The 22,060-nt window shown below is 42.0% G+C and overlaps 1 protein-coding gene across 2 annotated transcripts; it reads left to right on the top strand.

Moving 5' to 3' along the window:
• The first annotated feature begins 11,359 nt into the window (after positions 1–11,359).
• TASL (TLR adaptor interacting with endolysosomal SLC15A4) lies at positions 11,360–21,163 on the top strand. Of its 2 annotated transcripts, XM_075034681.1 has the most exons (3): positions 11,360–11,795; positions 16,309–16,401; positions 18,945–21,163. In XM_075034681.1, the coding sequence occupies exon 3, from the start codon at positions 18,946–18,948 to the stop codon at positions 19,822–19,824; it is 879 nt and encodes a 292-aa protein (XP_074890782.1). In that variant the 5' UTR covers positions 11,360–11,795; positions 16,309–16,401; position 18,945; the 3' UTR covers positions 19,825–21,163. The 2 variants fall into 2 exon arrangements, with proteins under 2 accessions (XP_074890782.1, XP_074890783.1); XM_075034682.1 differs by lacking the exon at positions 16,309–16,401.
• Positions 21,164–22,060: the final 897 nt, after the last annotated feature.

The raw sequence follows: 22,060 nt of genomic DNA, 5'->3' as shown, positions 1-22,060 counted from the left end.
TTGTGCAACAGGAGGTGTTTGTTACGGGCTTATATATGCAATGTAAAGATGGCTCCACCTACACTATCAGTTATGGCTATTTCAATAGTTTATTATGCAGTTCTATACATGGTCAAATGATGTGAATCTTATGTGCTGGCTGCATGGTTTTCCCACAGCAGGTTCCTGGTTTTCTTCAATATACCTCAAAACATAGCTTCCTGCTTATGTTTCCCGAGGTAAGTTCCTGGTAACTGCAGCACACTGTAGTCATGTTATTCCCACCTATTCTGTGGCCTTTGACATTTCAGTCTACCCAGCAGTGGTTCATTAACAGAATGTATTTATATATTCATATTGCAGCTACTTCTATTAACTTCTGTCTAATTCCAGTAACGCTCTTGGTCCGTTATCAGAACAGCTTACAGGCATTTGGTTCTCCCCAGGTTACAACACTCTTCTGCAGGAGCAGAAGCTCCTCAGGGGCAGAGTTGAGAGCTAGGGTGGAAACTGCTCCAGCTGCCTTGTTTGTGAGTCATCCCTGCGAGTATATTAACTTCTAGAAGCTGAGCTGATTCTTCTATGCAATTTAATAACATTCTAATGACTACAAAAGAGTGATTTGTCTGTATATACTCCTTATTGAGGCTATTAGGCCAAAAGATACTGGGGCATAGATAAAATAATAAAGCTAGACATTCAGATGATGAACATCAGTGTAGCAGTGGTAAAATTCATCTACTTAGTGCAGAAGTAGAAAAAAATACCTTTCTAATGACATTATAAGGTTCCTATTATTCTAACATAAATTCATAGCTGACTGTTCATTCTGCATGAGATTATATTTTTGGTATAATAATACTACTACAAAGAAATTTAATTGCTAACCTTAGCCTCTCTTATACATCCATTTCTACCATATTATTTGAGACAGGGAATCAGCCTGAAGCAACACACTGCTCAGTTTGATTTCATATGCTATAGATGTAGTTTATTCTTTCTGTTCTATGCAGAAATAGTTATCTGGCTAATGACCAAGACACTGCACAGTAAGCGCACCACAGCTGGATGTTTCAAAAATGCTTTAGGAAAATTCTTGCTCCCCCTGCAGTCAAAGGAAGCTTTTGCATTGAATTTAAGAAGGAAAGATGTCCATTTCTCCTGTGGATGCCCTAAAATGTGCTTGATGTTTGTGTGTGTGTGTTTGCTTTGCTTTGATTTGTCACTGCTTACTTAAGAAAGAAACTAGCTTTTTCTAAGATATGTTTGCTTACTCTCTCTGTTTGCTCTACTTTTGTAAACAAGCTAAACAGTGAGTAAACAGAAAAAACCTACTTCCGTGGTGTATTTTGTACAAAGTTCTCAGATGATTAATGGTGGAGCATGTGAGTCTGCTAAAACAAAAGAGGACAGAGAGTATTAGAAATCTCAAAGCCATTTGAAATGTAGGGAAGTGCAGTTCTAATTAATTCACAATATTTTAAAGCATGACCTGAGCATTGAAAAGAAATGGTATTAACACTAATTAATTATAATTATTACATATGTATATAATATATATGATTTAGTAAATGTCTTCTTATATATATGTAATATAAACATATATAAAGTTTTCTATAATAATATAGTATTTCCAGATAGTATATCAAAATAATACCATAATATACATCAAATAGCATAAAGTAGTAAGTGGTTTTCTAAGAGTATAACACCATTAATTTTCACAGAATAATTTAGGCTGGAACTGAACTCAGAAGGTCACCTCATTAACCTCTTCTAAGATTAAAATAAACACCTTTTTTTTTTTTTCCCCTAGAGATTCAGTTATGCTATTCCTTAAGTTCCCTTGCAAATAAACATCCAAATAAAAGGATTTTTTTCTGTACCTTCTTCTGGAAGGAGTGATTATTATTTTCTTTTTGCCTCTTCCTCTTTAAAATCTTGTAATAATTAGAAGCCTGATATAAAACAAAGAGCTCTTCTGTGGCTAAAATGCTGTGTTTTCCTTATACATGTCAGCAGAAGGTTTTACTTTTTATCATTTTGACAACTGAGACAGCATATGTGAAACAGGTGATCCCAGCTAACAAAGCATATTTCTCATGACAGCTTGCTGGGCAACAGAGGAAGGATTTAAGAATTGCATAACAGAATTAAGCACTGAACATTTCAGATGCTTTAAAGTTACTTCAGAGCTATATATTTTGGCAAATAAAGGAGAGGTTTTTTCATCAAAATAAATTAACTCCGAGAAGTTATTTTTAGCTTGGAATATTAGCTTTTCTCCAGGCCAGTCCCATAAAATTTGAAGATCAGATTTATACTGCTAAACAGAAAATATCTCCTGCAAGAAACACCCTGCACACTATCTTTTGGCTATGCAAAAAGCCCTCATCAGGTAAACTTTGAGCAGCCAGCCTGTGAAAGAAATCTGATATGCAGTCACTCACTGAAGAAGAGGCTGTTGTGGGAGAAAGGTGAGAAGCTATTTTCCCTGAATGTGTTTTGTCCTTCTGTGGGTAGAGCTGCTGGTGTGTGGATACTGTATTTGTTACACAGTCACTCTGCCTCTCGTTTGTTGATTCAAGTTCAGAGACTATCTTGTTTATAACAAATTTCACCGGTCATGGGAAAGTTCATTCTACAATTTTATGAGCAATGCGCAGTTCATTTACCTCAGGAAGCAAAGAATGAGGAACTGGAATGTGCTCTGCCAAAGAAGCAGTTCAAGGGTGGAGTGTCCATTTCTTAGCAAATCTTACAAAATATGTCTTATCTCACCAATGCAAATCTCAAGAGACCCAACCTCTTCCTTTCACCTTTGTGCCTTTAAACAAGAGCCATGGCACCTGCAGCAGGCGAGTCCAACAATCTTCCGTGGTTGTGGGCCTCAGGACTGGGGAAGTGAAAAAAAAGTAAAAGGATGATTTCTTCCAGTCTGCACGTAAAAGAGTTTCTCAATTCCCAAATGGTTTCATAATAATAATATTTTTTTGAAGGCCAAGACAAAGTTATCTCCCCCCTGCGCTACAAAGACACCTACTGTTCCTCATTTCAGCTCCTCTTCTCTCCTCTCCCATGTTATTTCAGGAGGACCGTAGCTTACCAGTACAGATTGAATCAATCTATAGCTGCCAGCGTTGTGAATCAGGGTGCTGACAGTTTTTCCTCTTTCCTGGACTGCTCTAGGAGCTTTGTATTGGATGAGAAATGGCCTTCAATTGCTATGGAAGAGCTGGTCAGACCCGCTCAGTTCATCCCAGAGGTCACGTTGTTTGGCAGGAAAGCAAGAAACAGAATGGCTGAAGTTACCTCTTCTCCATCCTCTCATTAGCCACAGCTGAAAGGCAGCAAGGCAGTGACCGAGCAGCTTCTGCTCTTTAGGAGAGCTCGTGCTTCATGCTGGAGATACAGCTGGGTCTACGGAGAAGTTGTGGCATGTATCTGGGAGATATGGTCCCCTTCCAGCCTTTTCTTTAGAGTGATGTAGCTTCAGTTAAAAAACAGTGCAACCCTTCAGGGCAGTCATCAGAGACCAGGTTTTCTGTTTACGCAGCTGGCCTTAGCAGTCATACTCTAGAGCTCCTCAGGGTGACCAGAGAACGTTATCTACAATATGACCACGTTTCTCTGAAGTCCAGAGTCTGTGAGTGATAAGCAAACAACCTGTTTTAAGGGCAGCAAGCAGCTTGAATCCTGAGTTTTGCCTAGGCATAATAATACTGGGTTCAAAGTACTGTGTTCTGGTACAAGGCTAGATGCAAGTTTCTATGACCATTGATTGCATCATGTATCACACATGGGTGAGTCAGGGATGTTGTGAAACATTTCCTAGTTACTTGTAACAGTAAATCCATAGCAGAATGTGAATTATGCTCTGATGCAAAGTGCTCCTTACCTTATTATAGTATCTGGGTATGTATAATTACTTTACAAACTTCTTCTATTATTTTATTTTGCCTTGGGTGACTTAGCATGGATGGTTCCTCAGTTTGATGATGATACAGATGTCTGTATGGTCACTGTAATTTTTAAGTTACAATTTCTGTGTTGTAAGTAACGATGTTTGTGCAGCTTGGAGTGATATGAGATGAAAAAGATTAGAAATGGCACAAATACTAAACTTGTCTAATTTCTGGTGATTTATCTAGTTCTTCCCTAATAAATATCTTTACCAAGTCATTAAAGATGCCAACTACCTAACACAAATCAAAAGATAAACAATTTAAAGAAACAAGGAAATAACCAACTTTGCCTGACAGCACAAGTGTACATTTTTCAACATTTCTAGAATGCCCAGAAAGATACAAACATTCCTTAATACTGACTTAGGAGTTAAACTTTTCAGTTTAGTAGGTGCTACTCCTACTATTCCTGGTTTCATAATTGCTTTTTTAAAACAAACAAAGAAACAAACAAAAACCTGTGTCATCCACATTGTCCTGAACTCTAAGTTTCCTACCTCATCTCCATTGTAAACATCCTGAAGACAGTGCCTGAATTCAGACTCAATTTGCAATTGAATGTTACTGGCAGAGAATGTGAGATAGCTGAAAAAGTTGGTTGCTGGAAAGGTGAAAGAATAAGAAGCGAGGGATGCGGAAATCAGAATCAAAGTAAGAGCCAGTACTTGGGAAAAAGGTACATGAAATTCAGCCAATTACCACTGGATGGCTCTACCTAGAAATTACAGACATGTGCCAATACACCTAATGTAACCAGACCTCTATAATACCTAATACCTCTCGGGTTTCTGCAATTTTTGTGGTATTTTGATACACTGTCAAAAAAAAATCCCTTCTTACTAGCCTGACTGCCTTCGATTTTATTATGTTACACTGAGGTATAGTAAAAAACTAAAAAAGAAGAAACCCCCCATCTATTGCTCAATTCTGTTTTCCAGTTAAAAGCTCTTTGCCTGATCTTGAAGCCTCACCACTAGTGACTAGTTGTCACTGAACCAAGAAGTACATTAGCAGTGTGACGCATGATTTATTTTTAACAAAGACTCAATGCAAGCATTGGAATTAAGAGTAGGTATCATATGGCAGGATTTTATACAGGTAGGCAGTGTTCCAGCCAATCTGTATTGCCTTTGGAAGTAGCATTTGAAAATTTTATAATATAATTAACTAGTTCTTCCTTTGGAATTACACAGAAAATCCTGGCTTATCCCAGAAAGTCTGTCTAGCCACAGTGGGAATCTGACAGAAAGCCAGGAAGAAAACTGCCAGTATTGTACTGAGCTAGTCCTGCAGAGAGGATTAGTATTCCTTGTCCTCAAGATGCACACAGGTGAAACAAGCAGCTCCTCCTCTTACCAGCTGGGATTTGCTGAGGCTTAAAGCTTATTAAATCTGGAGACCTGCTGAGAAGGGAATTCAGAGCTCACCCAGAGGCAAAAAAGCAGAAAAAGGTTCTTGGGGAAGGAAGCCAAGGGGAGGAGAGACAAGTAGGCTACACCCTGCTCTGGCAACACCGGTAAAACAACTGCAGGCTCTGCTACACAGTTCCGAGGATGGTGCTGTGGGCTGCTGGTGTCTCTGCTCCGGACACTGCATCCGTAAAAAGGCTCCTGCGATAAAAGGTGGAACTACGTTCCAAGCAGCAAAAATGTTTCCTCCCACAGACCTACTGGTTAGTCTTATCACTAATCCAATGATGTGCCTTTCTGTCTGGTACATAGGATGTAATTAGCTGCTGCTTAATTAAGTGAGTATATGTGAGTAATCATTTCAGACTTGTGAAGCAAAGAATGCGTTATAACATCCCTGTGGGATTCCTGCAGTGGTAGGAAGTGATCTGACATGGTTAGGGGCTCGAATACTTTTTTATTCTTCAGAAGATGCTTTGAAACGCAGGGATCTGACATGGCTGCTTTATTTGTTTGCCACCTGAAATACTAATTTTGATCACTCGTATTTGCTACGCACACTCAGGCTTACAAATCAAAAATAAAAATTAGGAATTTTTTTCACATTGTTTGCTGAAATGGTTTATGTGAATTTCAAGCATTTAAAGAAGTTTTCAATGTATGAAAATCATTAAATAAAACTAAAACTGAGAGAAACCATCAACCCTTCAGGTTATCTATACATACTTTGAAAGTTTAGATACTTACAAAGGAATGATGTGTCTTGGGGAAAAATCCAGAAAAAAAAGTCACTGCTAAATTTCCTCTTTGTAAATGGACTTTTTAAAGAAATGGATGAGGCCTACCACAACACAAATTCTATGAAAGGAGCAAAACTGATGTCTTTGCAACCTGGAAAGCTTAAAAAATGACCCCAGAAACTCCCTAAAAAGATCTGAAAGGTGCAAATGTAAGCAGGGTTATAGCTGCTGATAAACCCTTTAGCTGAGCTGGCTGGTAAGATGGGGAAAAATACGCTTCATTGCTTGAAGAGTAGTTGTGGCTTGCGCTCTGCCCTTGAAAACTGCAGTTTCAAGCTCCTCTCTGCTGCTGACTGCAATGCATCATACCCTGAGGTATTTCAGTCAGCAGCAGAGAGCGAGCTGTACGCAGTATTTACAGTGTGCGTCAGTATTTCAGTAAATAGATATCGATATATCTCTCTCATTATTATTTGAGGCTAGAGCAGTGTTAAAAAGTAGGTGGCATTTAGATTTTTTTGCTGCTGTTTAAAACCATCCGTTTCTAAGTTATCACGCTACTAGTTAAAAAAAAAAAAAAGAAGAAAAAAGAGGAAAAAAGAAAAGTTTCTGGCTTTTGGCCAGACATTGGCAATGGGAAGAGGGCAACCTGCCCAGCACACCACCTTCTGATGCTTTACAGGCCACTTGTGATTCATGCACTGCAGACTAAAGAACAGTGCTTATATGCTTATGTGCCCATATGTGGTTATGCACGGAAACCACAGTATGCTCTCTGCCGTCAGTGGGATCACTTGTACAGTAAGGTACTTTATTCGGAATACATTGGTGCAGCCATTATTTCTGACCTTCATTAAAAAACCATGGGCAGAACAGTTTGACCACTAAAGGTAAATAAAGGATTATGAATGAAGAGAGGTTGAGATTGAAGGGAAAGATTTCTGAACTGTGACAAGACCAGTCTCCTAGCTCATGTAAATTAGTGAGAGGAGAAAAGAACATGAACTGAAAAGACTTCATTAGCTGGCTATTCATTACTAGAAAAGACTAATGCTGGGAACGTAGTGTAGAGCAGCTTCAATATGCTATGTCCAATGCTGCTGTCTTTTCTCACAGAAAACTCGCTTTTGCCTTGGAGATTTTATCAGAGGGAGCAGTGGTCTTGCTCATAATTTTCTCATATCTAAGGCCTTGCTTTTTTTCTTGATTTTCACATAGATTGAACCTGTAGAGATAACTGGATATAACTAAAATATTTATGTGAGCCACAAAAGAGAAACAAAATTTAACATGAGAATAAATTCTGTATTTTAGTGACTAGAAGGAACACGTAAGGCAACAAATGTTCCCTATTTGTCACTTCAAGTACAAAAAGTGTATTATAATGCAACAAGAACTGAGGAAATTCGTGGCCCTTGCCTCTGTAGATAACTAAAAGATTTGGTGGTCATTTGTACGATGAAATGAGTTATTTCATTTTGAAGCATCAAACTCTGGGTGCAAAGCGTGATGGATTCAGCCACGTGGAAGGTGCTGTGCTCCCTGGCGTGGGTTCCCGGAGGTGAGGCTCTGGGCCCCAAGCACAGCCAGGTTTCTCGGTGCCGCGTGGGCTGTTGCTGGCCATGGGCAGCTGGAAACAGTAAATACAGGTGGGCACCGAACCTCCCCTGCCTTTTCCAGAGCGGCGAGGCTCTCTGTGCATCCATGCCCTTTTTCTCCTCCTCGGAAGTGCGTGGCCAAGAGGAGAATGATGCCACAACCACCCTTCTTCCACGTAACAGGCAGAGAGCTGGAGTAATTCATCCAGGAGACTCCCTTCAGCCTGAGATATCTCAAAGCCAGACTTGCCCGGCACTCCTTTGGAAGATGGGAATCCTCACATTTTACCTAGAAAATTATATTGATCTATTTTCTACTACCAGCAATGAAGAAAGGAGGAGAGAAAAGTGTGTATGATGGAGGCCTCTTCCCTGTTCAAAGACTGATGTTTTACTCAAATAATTGATTATACTTGTGTAATTAGTGCATCGGAAACTGAGTTTCAGGCTCTAATCAAGTGTGGCATATGGGGAAGCTTGAAATAGAACTGATTTTGCTGCTGTAAGGAACATAAATCATTCATGATTGTTCTTTATGATGAAGTACTGGATAATGTGCTTACCTCCTTCCCATAAGCTCTTCCCTTCCAAAGACCAAAAGGATCCAAAATATCCCCTTTGTCATATTGCACAAAGTAATTATAAACTAGGTGATAATCTTAAGGTGTTATCTTTAACCTTCTGGATTTCAAAATTCCTAGTTAATGGTACAGACATACCAAATGGGGATAGAGCTAAAATTGTTTGAGAACCTGATAGAGCTTACTGTGTACATACCTGCTTGAATATATGTACAAGAAAATTGATTTATTTTCTGCATTTATTCCTACTATTAATTGTGGCAAAAAGCTAGCGGATATTGGTCCTCTCAAAGGCTCCCAATTTATAATTTCTAGAATACAAACATTTCACCTACAAGTGACAGGCAGCTGCCTTTGCGCTGTTTGACAAAACAGACCCAGGCTAAGCAGAGATTTATTTATACCGAACCTCAGTGGCGGAGCCTGTAGCTATACAGAAGGAACTTCAGCCTTCTCCTGTGTTTACGGCAGCGTAGTGTTATCAGTTACAACATATTGAGACACACGAGCTGAATGGCATCGGTGGGCAAGGGTTACTTGGTGAAGAACTGATAAACTGTCTAGCACTATCCTACAGATGAGTCCCTTGGCAACATTCTTCTGTTCGGCTTGCATCAACCAACAGTGCATCACATTCGGAGCAAAAGTGGACGGCGAAAGAGCTGGTGCTGAAACCCTGCCTCCATGGCATGCGTGTCCTGGGGAGGGTATTTTGGACTAGCTCTGCTGTGGTCCCATGAAAGCCCATGAGGAGACTTGCCCACGGCAAATTTCAAGTATGGTCCTGGTGTGCATCGTCCTGCTGAGTTTCATCCAAAAGGAATCTGCTTCCCATGCTTCAAGAGGCAAACCAAAGCACGGTGAGGGCATACAACTGGCAGATTTGTTTTGAAAATAAACTCTTGAAATGAAATAAAAAGCTAAGATAGATGTACTTAGGGTCAAAATTAAAGCAGTTTCCTAGAGGAAACTCCCTGGGAGTAGAAGGAATGTGGTAGAGAAGGAAACCTGGAACTGTGCAACTTACTTGAAATGTTTTTCTTTTCTTTTTTGGGGGTGGGGATAACACATTCTTGATGCATTGGACTTGCCGTAGCAAAGTACACCAACAAAAATAAGTTGGCGTGTCCTCAGACAATGAGCGCTACATTTACGGATGAAGAGGCTGACTGAATGACTCCCTAAGGTGCTGAAGCTTTCCCTCTCCTCTCACGCCTATTCCACTGGGTGGAGGAGGCACAGCACATGCGGCGATCTTGGCGAAAGGGGTCAGGTGCCGCTGTGTTGTTTAGTCTCCCACTTCATTCAGCTCTGCATCTGGCCCTTAGAGTGCTACACTCAGAAAGTTGATAAGGCACAACCTAAAAATTCATATAGGACAACACTTCTTAGCTGAGGATACCCTTCCAAGGTCATGAGCGAACGTAGAGAAGATCACTAGAATAAACGAGTGTCCCCAAAGTCCGGACTGTCAGGATGTTAATGTGCAATTTATATGACAAGCAATGACAGTTCTACATCTCCCTTCCATAAGCATATGCAGCTACTGTGCAGAAATACAGACAGTGTTTGACTTCCTCTAGAGCACTGAAAACATTACATGTGCATGACTGGGGAAAAAAAAGGCCACTTATTATTTCCAAATCTAGGTGCCTGAAGGTAAGTCTTAAATCCATATTTAGGTACCTCTATGAAAGTAGACTGATTTTTCAGTGGTTCTGGATAGCTGTGCTTTGCTGGCTGTGGAAGCACTTCTTACTTTCAAAAACCTGTCCGTTTGTATCTTTCTGTTTTTACATGGATTTAGATGATTTAAAACATATTTTGAAAACTCTCTGAAGACCTTTACAGAAATGCTTTTTTTATACTACCAAAGTTATTTCCCAACAGTCTAACTAGAAATATTGAGCTCCTGTGTATATAGAGCTCTCTGAATCTACAGAAGAGGTAAAACTTCCTAGTGATTTATTTCTTGCTCCCCTCAACACTCTTTCAACCAGATATGGAAACACCGAAAAAAAGTGTTGGAGCAGCATAAATTTGAGAAGGCCTGAGATTGGTCCATAGCACCGATGAAAGATCAGAGAAAAAAATACAATAATGTTAATATTAACGTTAAGCATAAAAGAGTTGTCTGTTACTACAGTAGCTTTGATTCCATAGGGAGCGCTTTTACAGCAGACATCTGTTGAGATTTGCATTAAACTGCCAATTTTGTTCAGTTTTTGTGCTTTTTAGATGTTGTTGATCCTAGCATAGCATATGATTGGGTAGGATATTATTTGATTAAACTGTTGTATGAATTAGCTAGGGATGCATAGGTAGGGCATATGACATATGGACTTTTTCCATGCCTATGGTTAAGATGACTTTGGATACTAGTCCCAATCATATATCATATCCCAGCGAATATTTAGCAAAATTATGTTAATAGAAGCATTGTACTACAACGTGTTTTCTGGCTGGCAGAGTTGGAGGCTTCTGAGAAAAAAAAAAGAAATATGTCCTCAGTGAGGCAGTTAAAATACACAGAGAATGAAAATAAATTTATCTCATTATTGCAATGTATGGATGCCTGATGATGCCTTTTTAAGCAAATTCTGTACATCCTATTGGGATCAATTCCAACAGTCCAGTTACATCCTTCAAAGCGTACTTGTCCCCTCTCCTTTAGGGAATAATCCTCCAACACCAATCTCAAAGCCCTATTCACTGCCCATACACCTCAAGCTTGGAGGGTGAACTCCCCCTCGCCCGAGGTATTTTCACAGTCTGCCCCTGCTAAGACAAGCTCCCTGCCTGGGTCTGGCAGGCACCGAGGCACTGAGCGCACCTCGAGTCTAACTTTCCTCCTCAGGTTTTGGGGATAGATACCGAGCAAAACCTGATAAACCAGCCGAGCTGTGCTGTTCGGTGGAAGCTGCGATGTACGAGGGTCCGCGGACAACAAAGTAGGCCTGCTGTGAAATGCATTTCTGCTTCGGCATCTCGCTCTTCCTACCTAGTTGTCATGACAATCTTGACATGTCTAGATGCCTTGCTGTGTCAATTAAAAGGAGAACGATAGATGGCGGTTGAAATGGGCTACACTGTAAGTTGCCGACAAATGAGCACTTTCTCTAAGATTGTTCTAGCTGTTCAATTCACCGGTTGTTTTTTTTTTTCTTTTGTATAAGAGTTAATAAAGAGAAGTCCGTCTGCCTGGACTGAGTGTGTTGCAATCGGCTATTTTAACAGTGCATAGTTGCACAACAAAGTTTCATTTAGACATAAAAGAGGAAGCGAGTTCAGCGTGTTGCAGTTCAGTCAGTTATAAAACCCCCTCAACTCCTAAGGGACTTTCTTTCTATACTTCTGTGCTATAGAGGATTAGAAATAAAACACATGTCATCTTAGAAGTGTATTTAAAAAGGAATTAAAAACAGAATGTTGCCTTTTGGGGTAGGACAGACTCACGGGAAGCTTTAAACTGGTTAGAAGACAACGAATTTTCTGTACCTGGTCAGCTGCTGTATCCTTGGAGGTAAGAGCTAAAATATACTATGCATTATATAAATGTATGAAAACGATGCTCTTGCTTATCAAAGTGGCTCAGTTCTGTTTGTGTGGGATCACAGCTGGTAAAATGAAGCTGTGAATTTTCTGTTTTGAAGGCATGTGCATGTTTGCAGAGCCTCAGCCACTGTCCACATGCAGTTTCTGCTGCCTTAAGAAGTGATGAGAACATTTCAAAAGTGCCATCTTCACAACCGTGACTGACCGTGATTGCAATGCAACTTCAAAATGCCCCAAAAATTGTTCCTCTGATATTTCTAAAGTCTTTCGTAAAATCATACTAAAAAATGTTTTTCAGAGTAGTTTTAAAGGGAGTCTTACCAGGTGTGTTGTTTTTGTCATAATTATGGTATTTTTATTGATCTTTCTGTCCATGTTAGTGTACTGTCTGAATAATGTCTTTGGAGTACTGTCTTTGTAGATTAGAAATAAAAATAGGCACCGTAATAGATAAACATGGGCATCTTATTAAAAAAAAGTTCATAGAAAAGAAGCTGAGACTTCTCTGAAAACAAGGTGATGTTAAAAAGTATGAACAAAGAAGCTTTATCATTGTATTTTCCTGATTCACAGTGAATTTCCTGGTTTACTGCAAATTCACAGCTTGACATGTGTGTACACACACAACATGCACCCTCCCCCCTCTTTTTTTGTACTCTACAGCAGATGTGACTAACGTTTCAATGCTCGTTAGTGCACCATTTCCCTCACTCCTCCTGGGAAACCCCTTCAGCCTTTTCTGTCTTTCTTGCTTTACTATTTATTCTTTTCACTTCTAGAAAGTGTATTCTCTTCTGTAAGAGTGCGCATGAATTTATTTCCCCTTTACTTCAACTGCTTAGATACAAAATACTTCAGTCCATATAGTTCAGTCATGACAACAACTAACAGCTCATTAAAATAAACACAGAAGTGCAGAAACATGAAATGATTTCCGCCCCAGAAAGCCATAAAAGCACAGTGTAGAAATATCATGTAGCCAAGTCAACCTTACGCATGTGGAGCCCGATCCTCTCCTGCCTCACATTTCATGTTGTTGCTCACAGCTGTGGATATGAGATGTAAAATGCTATCAAACCAGACTGATGATGTCCTAAACCAACTTTGTATGGGTATAGATGATTAAGAAAAGTGTGGAAAATGATGAACCAGGCTTAGTCTGTACGAAGTTTCAAGGAACTTGAACTGATAAAATGGACTTGGATGGGAAATTATTTGAGAGCTCAAGAAGCTGTATTTACCCACAGACAGTTTTAATTGTATTTTTATGGAAGCCTCTCCCCCCAAACTCCCCTTAAAGATACAACAGCACTCAAACATACAGTAAGAATGCTTTTTTTTTTCCAAAATGAAAGAAACCAGCTGCTCCTGAAGCTCTCTTCCATCCATTTAGTATGATTAAAAATGGGTAGACGCTAGTATGACAAGAACATTCAACAGTACAATAGACATATAAAGTATAATGTGTTCTTGGGGAAGATGTCTCTCCTTACTTTCTTCCTTCAGCCTGTCCTTCAAGGAGATTCCCTCGTACTCTTGAAATACGGGATTATTATCCTCTCAAACCTACTCTACTCATTCCCCCCAAGACAGCCCGTGTTCCCCGTGGGAGAGGTACTCCTAGCTTTCCTGCGTGTCTTGAACTCTTGACGTGTGAATAAAGCAAATGAGCAGGGCTCATGTTTTCTTCTGTGAGAAGACCAAAAGATCAGAGTGACGAGAGCTGTGGGAAAGGGTTTGGCTCATGACCGCTGCTGAAAGAGCCTCACGGCACAGTCCCACAGGTCCCAGATCTTCCAGAGCAGCAGCGGGGATAGGAAGTTACGTACGCAGCGGGTAGCGTTCCGCTGCTTGTGCGAAAGCACCTCTTAGCTATTCCTCTTCTCTCCTGCCATAGGCAAAGTGGGCCAACTCCTACCTCAAATAGCAGCCACTGTTACTGTAGAATCGTAGAGTCATAGAACTGCCCAGGTTGGAAGGGATCTCGAACGATCATCTGGCCCAACGTTTCGTGGGAAAGGAAGCCTAGATGAGATTATCTATCACCCTGTCCAACTGCATCTCGAAAACCTACAGTGATGGGGACTCTACCGCATCCCTGGGGAGGTTGTTCCAGTCACTGATTGTTCTCACTCTAAAAAATTTCTTTCTTACTTAGGTCAAAATGAAACTTCTCCTAGTGCAACTTGTACCCTGTCCTGATTTCAGCTGGCATAGAGTTAATTTTCTTTCTAGTGGCTGGTATAGTGCTGTGTTTTGGACTTAGAATGGGAATAATAACATGCCCATTGCCCCTTGTCCTCTCCATGTGGCTCCTTGTGAAAAGCGAGCCTCCATTCTCTTTGTAGATGCCCTTTAAGTACTAGAAAACTCTGATAAGGTTCCTCCCAAGCCTTCTCTTCTCTAGGGCGAAAAGATCAACCTCCTTCAGTCTTCCCTTACAGGGCAGGTTCTTCAATGGTTTGATCATCTTTGTGGCCCCCCTTTGGACCCCCTCCAGTCTGCCCACATCTTTTTTGAATAGCGGGAACCAGAACTGGACACAGTCCTCCAGGTGCAGCCTGACAAGTGCCGAGCAGAGGGGGACGATCACGTCCCTATCCCTGCTGGTAGTGCCCCTGGGGGTGCAGCCCAGGACCTGCTTTGCCTTCGTCGGTGCAGCAGCGCACCGCTGGCTCACGTTCAGCTTCTTCTCCCCCAGGACCCCCAGGTCCCTGGCAGCAGGGCTGCTCCCCAGCCACATCAACCCCTCGCCTGTACTGGGCTCTGGGGTTCTGTCGTCCCAGGCGCAGGGCCTTGTGCTTGTCTTTGTTAAACTTCATACTGTGATTGCTAGCGCACTCCTCCAGCCTGCCCAGGTCTCTCTGTGAGAGCTCTCCCTTCTGACGCACCTACCTCACCACGCAGTTTAGTGTCCTCAGCATTACCTTTACCCAAGCCAGCCCTGGGCATCGGCGATAGCCCTTAACAAATGGGGTTCAGATACCAAAGGTCTGTGGGTTTCAGGCATTAAGGAAAGGCTATACTCATCCATCTGCACAGCTCGTTATACTACCTTCTTCACTGCCCTGGTTTCCCTACGCTGGCTGCGCTGAGGCTTCCTGAGAGCTGTTTCACACCAGCCCCAGTGGAAAGTGAGATGTGGGTCCTGCGACGTATGCAGGATCGCTCCCCAGCCTGTCCTGCTTGCCAAGTCAACTCTTGCACACGTGTCTCGCAATCTGAGGTAGATCCCGAACCTCACTGAAGGGATCTGTCTGTATCTCCACAGCCTGAAAAAGCATCCCTTAAAATAGGGAAAAAATACTACCGATGGATCCACAGGATTTGAGTTCCCTCGAGACAGGGAGACTTTGCCATCTGGGGTCTCATCTAGTAAGTCAGCTAGAACGTAAGATATACCCTGTGATGGAACTTGAACTCCAGCTCCCAGCAGCACAACTTTCGTGCCATTCAGAGCCTTGTTCAGGGATCTGAAAGCCAGACATATTCAAAACGAGCTTGTCTCTTCTGTGAGTTTCCATCCCCTCCTTTCGCAATGCAGAAGAATGTCCCTTTCCCCACTGAGCTGTGATCCTAGCTGGCACCACGTTCTTCCGTTCTCCCTAGAAACTTCTCATCTTGCTCAGGTTTTTTTATAGGACACAATTTATCATATCTCTTTGTGTACACTTCTCAGGCTTTCCTTAAGTGTTTTGCTTATCCTGAGCCAAGAACTCTCATTCTGTTTGCCTGCTCCCAGACTCTAATCTGAGGTCTTTATGCAAACATTGGCACCATCTCCAAGCATCATAACCCAGCAAATTTGCTGCCACTCAGAAAATAGTGGCAATACTACTGAATTCTCCATGTGGCTTTAAACATTCATCCCACCTTTAGGTTTTTCTTCTGCTGAAGAACTGAACAAAAACCCCAGGCAAGACATATGAGATTTTAAGATCATCTGACTGTAATAAAGACTATGTCAGATAGAAAAGACAGTGTAAACCAGACAGTCTTCTCCCCCTGCCTCCACTAGGTTTAGATAGAATGCAGTCAGCTCCCATTGCCAGGACAGTAGCCACACAAGGAAAAATCTCTTTGTTCACCTCACATGCGAAATGCATCACATCAGAATTGTAAAGGGTACTGTCTTTCCTTGTGCAACGAAAGTCATGCAGTTATTTTCAGAAAGAGGGAAGTGAAATCTGAATTTAAGGAGCATGAAACCCAAAATATTGAAAGACATTAGATATAATCCCTGTACGCTTGGAATCCTGGTGTATATGTGCGTCTGTGGCATGGAAGGGGGATTAAGAGAGGGGGCACGAGAAAGTAGAATTAATGAAAACTGTCATCCTTATCAGATGTAAAATGCAAGAATTAAGGGTGACCCAAGTGCATGACCAGTCATTGGTAGTGATGGATTAACAACTTGACAGGGGTATATATTCTGTGAAGTACTAGGACCAGAGATACACACACCTCTCTTTTGCATTCAGGCTCTCAACACTGCCTATCAAGACTTCAATCAGATTTCCTCGTGGAGCTGGGAACAATCAGATTAGTGCGACAGCCCTTGCCAACTTCAGAGGGTAAGCTTGCAGCTCATTCAGCGAAACACACAACTCCTGAGCACGATGGGAGCCTAATCTTTTTGAATTTGCCCGTTCTTTTGTTTCCACTCCTGTCTCAGGCAGCGTGCTCTAAAACTCTTAAAATAAGTATTGCAGAATGCAGTGCAAAGAAATGAAACCAGTAGTTTCATTTCCCTAATGTATCACCTTATGACAGAAACAACATGCATCTGGGTAGTAGGAAAGACAGAAGTGTCACATGCTACCTGAACACAACTGGCTTTGCGTACGTTGGTGGAGCAGTGGACAGGCCATATGTTGTATTTCCACTCATTTCTCAGAATCCACTTTAAAAATAAGCATAGAAATAAGCGTGTAACTAGTCCAGATTCATGCTAGCCGAAGTTAGTGGTTACTTTGCAATAAAGCCATCTGGGCCACAGATAGCAGGAGGAAGGGAACAGCCTTTGCGCTTCAAGAGGGGGGAACAGAAGCAGAAGCGAGAGGGGGATGAGTCGATAACCCAAGTAGCTCTAGCATTTGGCTAAGATTTCTGTGGTGGCACCTTAATCACAGCTAAAACCTACAGCAAGGCAACAGCAGCGTACTGCAAGGAATGCCAAGCCCCAAACATGATTTTTCCCCCTCTTGTGTAAATAGATCGCTTTTCATTAAATGTTACCTGCCTGTGGGAAATCTCACACAACTGGCAGCAGCAGAGGGGATCCAGGGTCACCAAAGCGAGTGTTTGGACACATTTAATTTCCATGAATATTCCCTTCTGAAGGAAGCTTATTTTCCCTCCAACCTTCTTCTTCATAGTGCAGATGTGATTCCCCCCCCGCCGTGAGGAAAGTCTTTTCTTACGTTGTCTCCTTCCTAACATCTGCGTAAAGTCTATATCCATGCTTAGACAGGATTTAGCCAACATTTATTATTAGTGCAGCGTTTTGCGCTAGCGACTGTGACACATGAAATACTTTACTTAGAAATGAAAGTCCTTTCACTCTTGGGAGAGATAAGTCGACAGTGCCAGAGAGATGCCACCTCCCCATTCACAGCTTGTGGGAAGATGTTCCCGTTCTGGTGCTCCATCACAGCGGGTGTTTTGAAATAGACAGGCAAACTGTCAAATAACTGGGACATATGTTCATATCTGCAGAGACAATATCTCTTAAGGATTAAAGTGATATAATTGGATTAAACAGTAAATGAAGAAAAGTACCCGCTAGTGAAACAAGGACAAGTTATTTGTTCCTCTATCACGCAAGATATTTTGTACTATGGAAAGAAAAAAACAGTTTTCATTTTAATTTATTTTTACTTAAGATTTACTTTCTCTTGGCTGGACCACACAATTTCATTAGGACATCTTTCCCACTGCTCCTTGACATCTGTTAAAACAAAAGACACAGAGGTGGACTTAGGAACAATTCTGTGGTAGTGGAGCTGCTAAAGCTTGGGCAGAACATTTACTTATGTGCAGATGGATGTGTGTCCTTGCTAGCGAGTCCTGCTTTCCGTTACTAACATGTCTACGCAGCTTTGGAGGCTGAGCTGAGAGGAGAGCTGAGCTCTCCTGCTCAGAGAGTGGACAGAGTTAGCAACTGCTGGAACCTGATCATGTCTTCGTAGAAACGCAATGGAGACTGATTTCAGAGCTGGTGGTACTCACGACTAATCCAGCAGTGAAGAAGCCGGAGTACTTCTGAAATGTGCACTTTCCTGTGCATTGCACTGAAATATGTCTCTTCAAAAGTACACTGCGGATTTTTACATCTAGGGTAGTCAGTTTAAGATCCTTTTATAGGAACTGGAGAGTGATAAGCAAATCTAGGGCACAATTCAACTCATTTCAACTTAGGTGTCTAAAACAGTCCAGATGAATCATGCCTCCAAAAAGCCTTGCTTTTGCCACTGACATTTTCATGTCTAAAAGTTAGAGACAGTTAATTCCATCCTGCTTGGCATGCAGAAGTGCAAAGTGCTAATTTAATAATCTGAGATTTTTTAATGAAAAAGGAACCACACTGAGCCATTGATTAGTCTGGAACAGAAGGGGTGATATTCTCGATATGAATCTCAAATCAACATAGTTCAGAGGCAGCTGACAAACCACACACAACAAAAGTTGCTTCAAAGCGTATGAGAAAAAGGGGGAAACCCCTTGGCTTCCTACTGCAGGCAAGGGCAAAAATATACATATTTAAGTGTAAGCTATTGCAGCAACTATTAGCACAACAAACCACTTCTTGTTCCTCTTTTCCCAACTCACTTGTCGTTGGATGTATTGGACATGCCATACGTTACGTTATACAGAATATGCTTTGGTGTGATTATGTTAACAGCACAACAGGAAGACTAGCTGATCACTTCACTCACTGACTCAAGGCCTCTAGAAAGACAGAGACACTCTTGTTCATGTCCAAATTAGAAATATCTCTCCGCAGCTAGTAACAGACTTGCGAGTGTAATCACCAGTCAATGAGTTTGTAATGAACTAACGGTTTCTTCTTGCCGTTTTTCTTCTGTCCGCTGGTGGTTCCTTTCCTTTGGCGAAGGATGCTGTCGGAAGGTTACCTTTACAGAATCGCCTACCTTTGTGAAGACCTGAACCCTGAGCTCTACAGCGAGAGTTCAGCTGAGGAAGTGGTGTACGAAATGAAGTCCATTAATTACTCTTCCACGGATGAAGCGCAGGGAAGAAGCTTCCTTCAGAGACGCCGGTCTGCTGGCAGGTGCGTTTCTTCCGCCTGCTCCAGAGGTAGCAAGCACGGCAGAAGGCAGAAGGATAATCCGCTACAGCCGACGCAGCACCCCGCGCCCGCTGGGCAGCCCTCTCCGCCTACGCGCGGCTGCCAGGGGCTGCCGAGAAAAGACGCCTACCTGGTTCCGTCCTCCTGCAAAAGCATTTGCAAGAACTACAACGACTTGCATATAGCCGGGGACTACGTGGTGCCGATTAGCTCGGTCACGACAGATTTTACCTGCGACAGCGGCCTAGGCCCCTTCTTGGAGTCCTCGGAGATTCCTCCCCCCATGGAGTCCGTGAAGGTCCCCATCTCCAGCGACGCCGGCCGAAAACCGGTCCAGGGCTACTCCTCATGCTGGCGGCTGGCGAGCTTAGTGCCCCACCAGCAGCCCCTCTCCGACTCGGCCCTCAACGACTACCTCGAGCAGAAGCTGGTGGAACTCTATAAGCAGTACATCATGGATAGCACAGCAAACAGGGCGTCCCCCACTCAGATCCTGGCCTCGGAGCTTATCATGACGAACGTGGATCAAATCAGCATGCAGATCTCACGGGAGAGGAATATGGAGACCACCAAGGCCAAAGACATTGTCATTAGCCGCTTCTTACAAATAGCCAGTGAAAAAATATCCTCAGAAATTAGCACGCCCAGTCTGCACATTTCCCAATATAGCCACACTAACGCGTAGTATTTGAATGTTTGAATGCCAATTAGAATGCTGTTAGAAAGCTTTTATGTTCCCCAAAGTCGATTTTTAGTTTAAGACAATTTTCTGCTTCATAAAAAGGCATCCACCAACTACCACTTAAATTAACCCTTCCAGTACATATTAAGCAAGTAAAAATATCTGTCCTGTGCAGCCCCTACTGTGGACCACATGATTTATTGTTTGGGTTTTTTTTTTTTAAAAGTCTTTCCCTAAAGGCTTATTTTAGTGAGCCTCAGACATTAAAAAGTTTTGTAAAAAAAATGACTAAGGGCATATGATGCTCTTCCAGGTGCTCAGGTGTTCGCTTTCTTCCCCATGTGCTTGACAAATCATTTCAGCTTTCCTCTGTCTGGTGTCTGCATGAAGCGAAGGCTTACGCCCATGCAAGCACGAACACAGTGACGGCAGAGCCACAGAAATACAGAATTTAGGATGTCATCTAGTTCATCTCCCTGCCCCAAACATCTTTACTTTATGACATCCCTCACAGAAGTTTTTATAATTTGTTCTTAAAGATATTAAGGGATAGACACTTCATGGTTTCTTCGATACTAACCCTAATTATTTAATTGGTGTCTTCCTGTTCAAAAGCTACCATCCCTTTTTGTGAAGCACAAACTCGGTTTCCAAGCAGACTTTATCAGCAGGAGCGTGCATATATACCTGTGTGTTTTGCACTGAACCCAACTATAACGACGGACGCTGGGGACCTGTGATCGCAGACAGACGTCACCTTTGCCAGCTGCTTACAGACCTGCAGCTGCGGAGTGCTCGTGTAGGGACAGCGATGATAATAAAGGGGGGAAAGGAAGAAGAATTCACCTTTGTTAAGAGGATCACATGTTGAAAACTAAGGGCTAATCCAAAGCCCGTTTGATTAATGCGAACAGTTCCTTTGAATGCAGAAGGAAAGCTGAAACGGATTGCTCAGCAGCATGGCTGACCCCTCCTTTTGTTAGGATCGTTGCTGTGTGTCAGAGGTCAAGGTCATTTGAACCTGGTGTATTTCTAATAGGAAGGTCCTTTTTTGTAAAATTTCACTAAGTCTTATAGAAGAAGAAGAAAAAAAAAATGCCCTGTGGCAAGGATGGTTACCTACTTCGAGTCTGTATACTGTATAACGTATTGTCAATGCCAATCCATTGTTGGCTGAGTTTCTAAGTATCAGTATAATATAAATACTAATTTATAATAAATATTCATAAGATGTTTTCACGTTATTGATTCCACAGTGTCCTTTTGGCCCTTGTGTTCTTTTTCTTTTTTTTTCTTTATGTAAGGCATGCCTTTATGTATGTTTCAGAAACACATGTAAAGTAGTAAACATGTCGGTTTATTCTATTGCTGCTGTCTTTCCAGACATTACTGGGATAGCTCATTATATTTTCCTGCTTATGCAGTGAAGGGGTATCCAAAAACCAGTTGCGATAAGAACCTTTGACGTGTGAATCCAGAGACTGTACATCTGTTGCCATAGCAGCATACCCAAATACTATTATTCAGCAATTCAAGATAGATAATTTCTGGCATATGATACCTCTAGACTGTGATCAAATGCAATTTACAAATAGAAAAAAAATGCTATTTTTAAGAGAAAATAACATTCATGGTAATGCAGAGGCATACATGTGTGCTCTGCATGCAAACTCCATTACCAACAGATCTCTCAAATCTCTTGAAACTCTCCTAGAATAAAAGGATACACTAGAATCTATGGAAATACAAAAGGATACACTAGAATCTCTGGAAATAGATTTTTGCTTGTTGAGGACAGCAAAAGCAAGCAAATAGAGTAATTTTTATGTCCTACAGGTACAGATTCAGGCTTTTCAAAACATGGGGCTTTTGTTGCTGCCTACTGACATTCACATCACCGAATTGTAGTAGCAAAAAGACGTAGCAGAAAGCAGCTTGCGGAGCTGAATGCATAATCAGTACCCTTGCTGCAAAACCCGGCACCTTCATCAGAGAACATAATCGCTTCTAACACTCAACTCTTCCCACTCCCCAGACCGCGTCCTGCGCCAACAAAGCGCAAAATGCAAAAATCAGAGGTCCAGCCCGTGATTTCCCCCCCCGAAATGGGTAAGCGAGACCCGCAGGCAGCCTCCCTTCTCAGAACCCACGCGGGGAAAAGGCGAGGGCAGCCGGAGAACGGGGACCCGAGGGTCTGCCCGAACCTGTGTGGAAATGTCTTCTCCTCCGCTGGGCTCCC

The sequence above is a fragment of the Buteo buteo genome, chromosome 8 (genome assembly GCF_964188355.1).
Source record: "Buteo buteo chromosome 8, bButBut1.hap1.1, whole genome shotgun sequence".
Lineage (NCBI taxonomy): Eukaryota > Metazoa > Chordata > Aves > Accipitriformes > Accipitridae > Buteo > Buteo buteo.
Note: the sequence above shows the minus strand (reverse complement) of the source record. Positions and strands in the feature narration are given on the sequence as shown.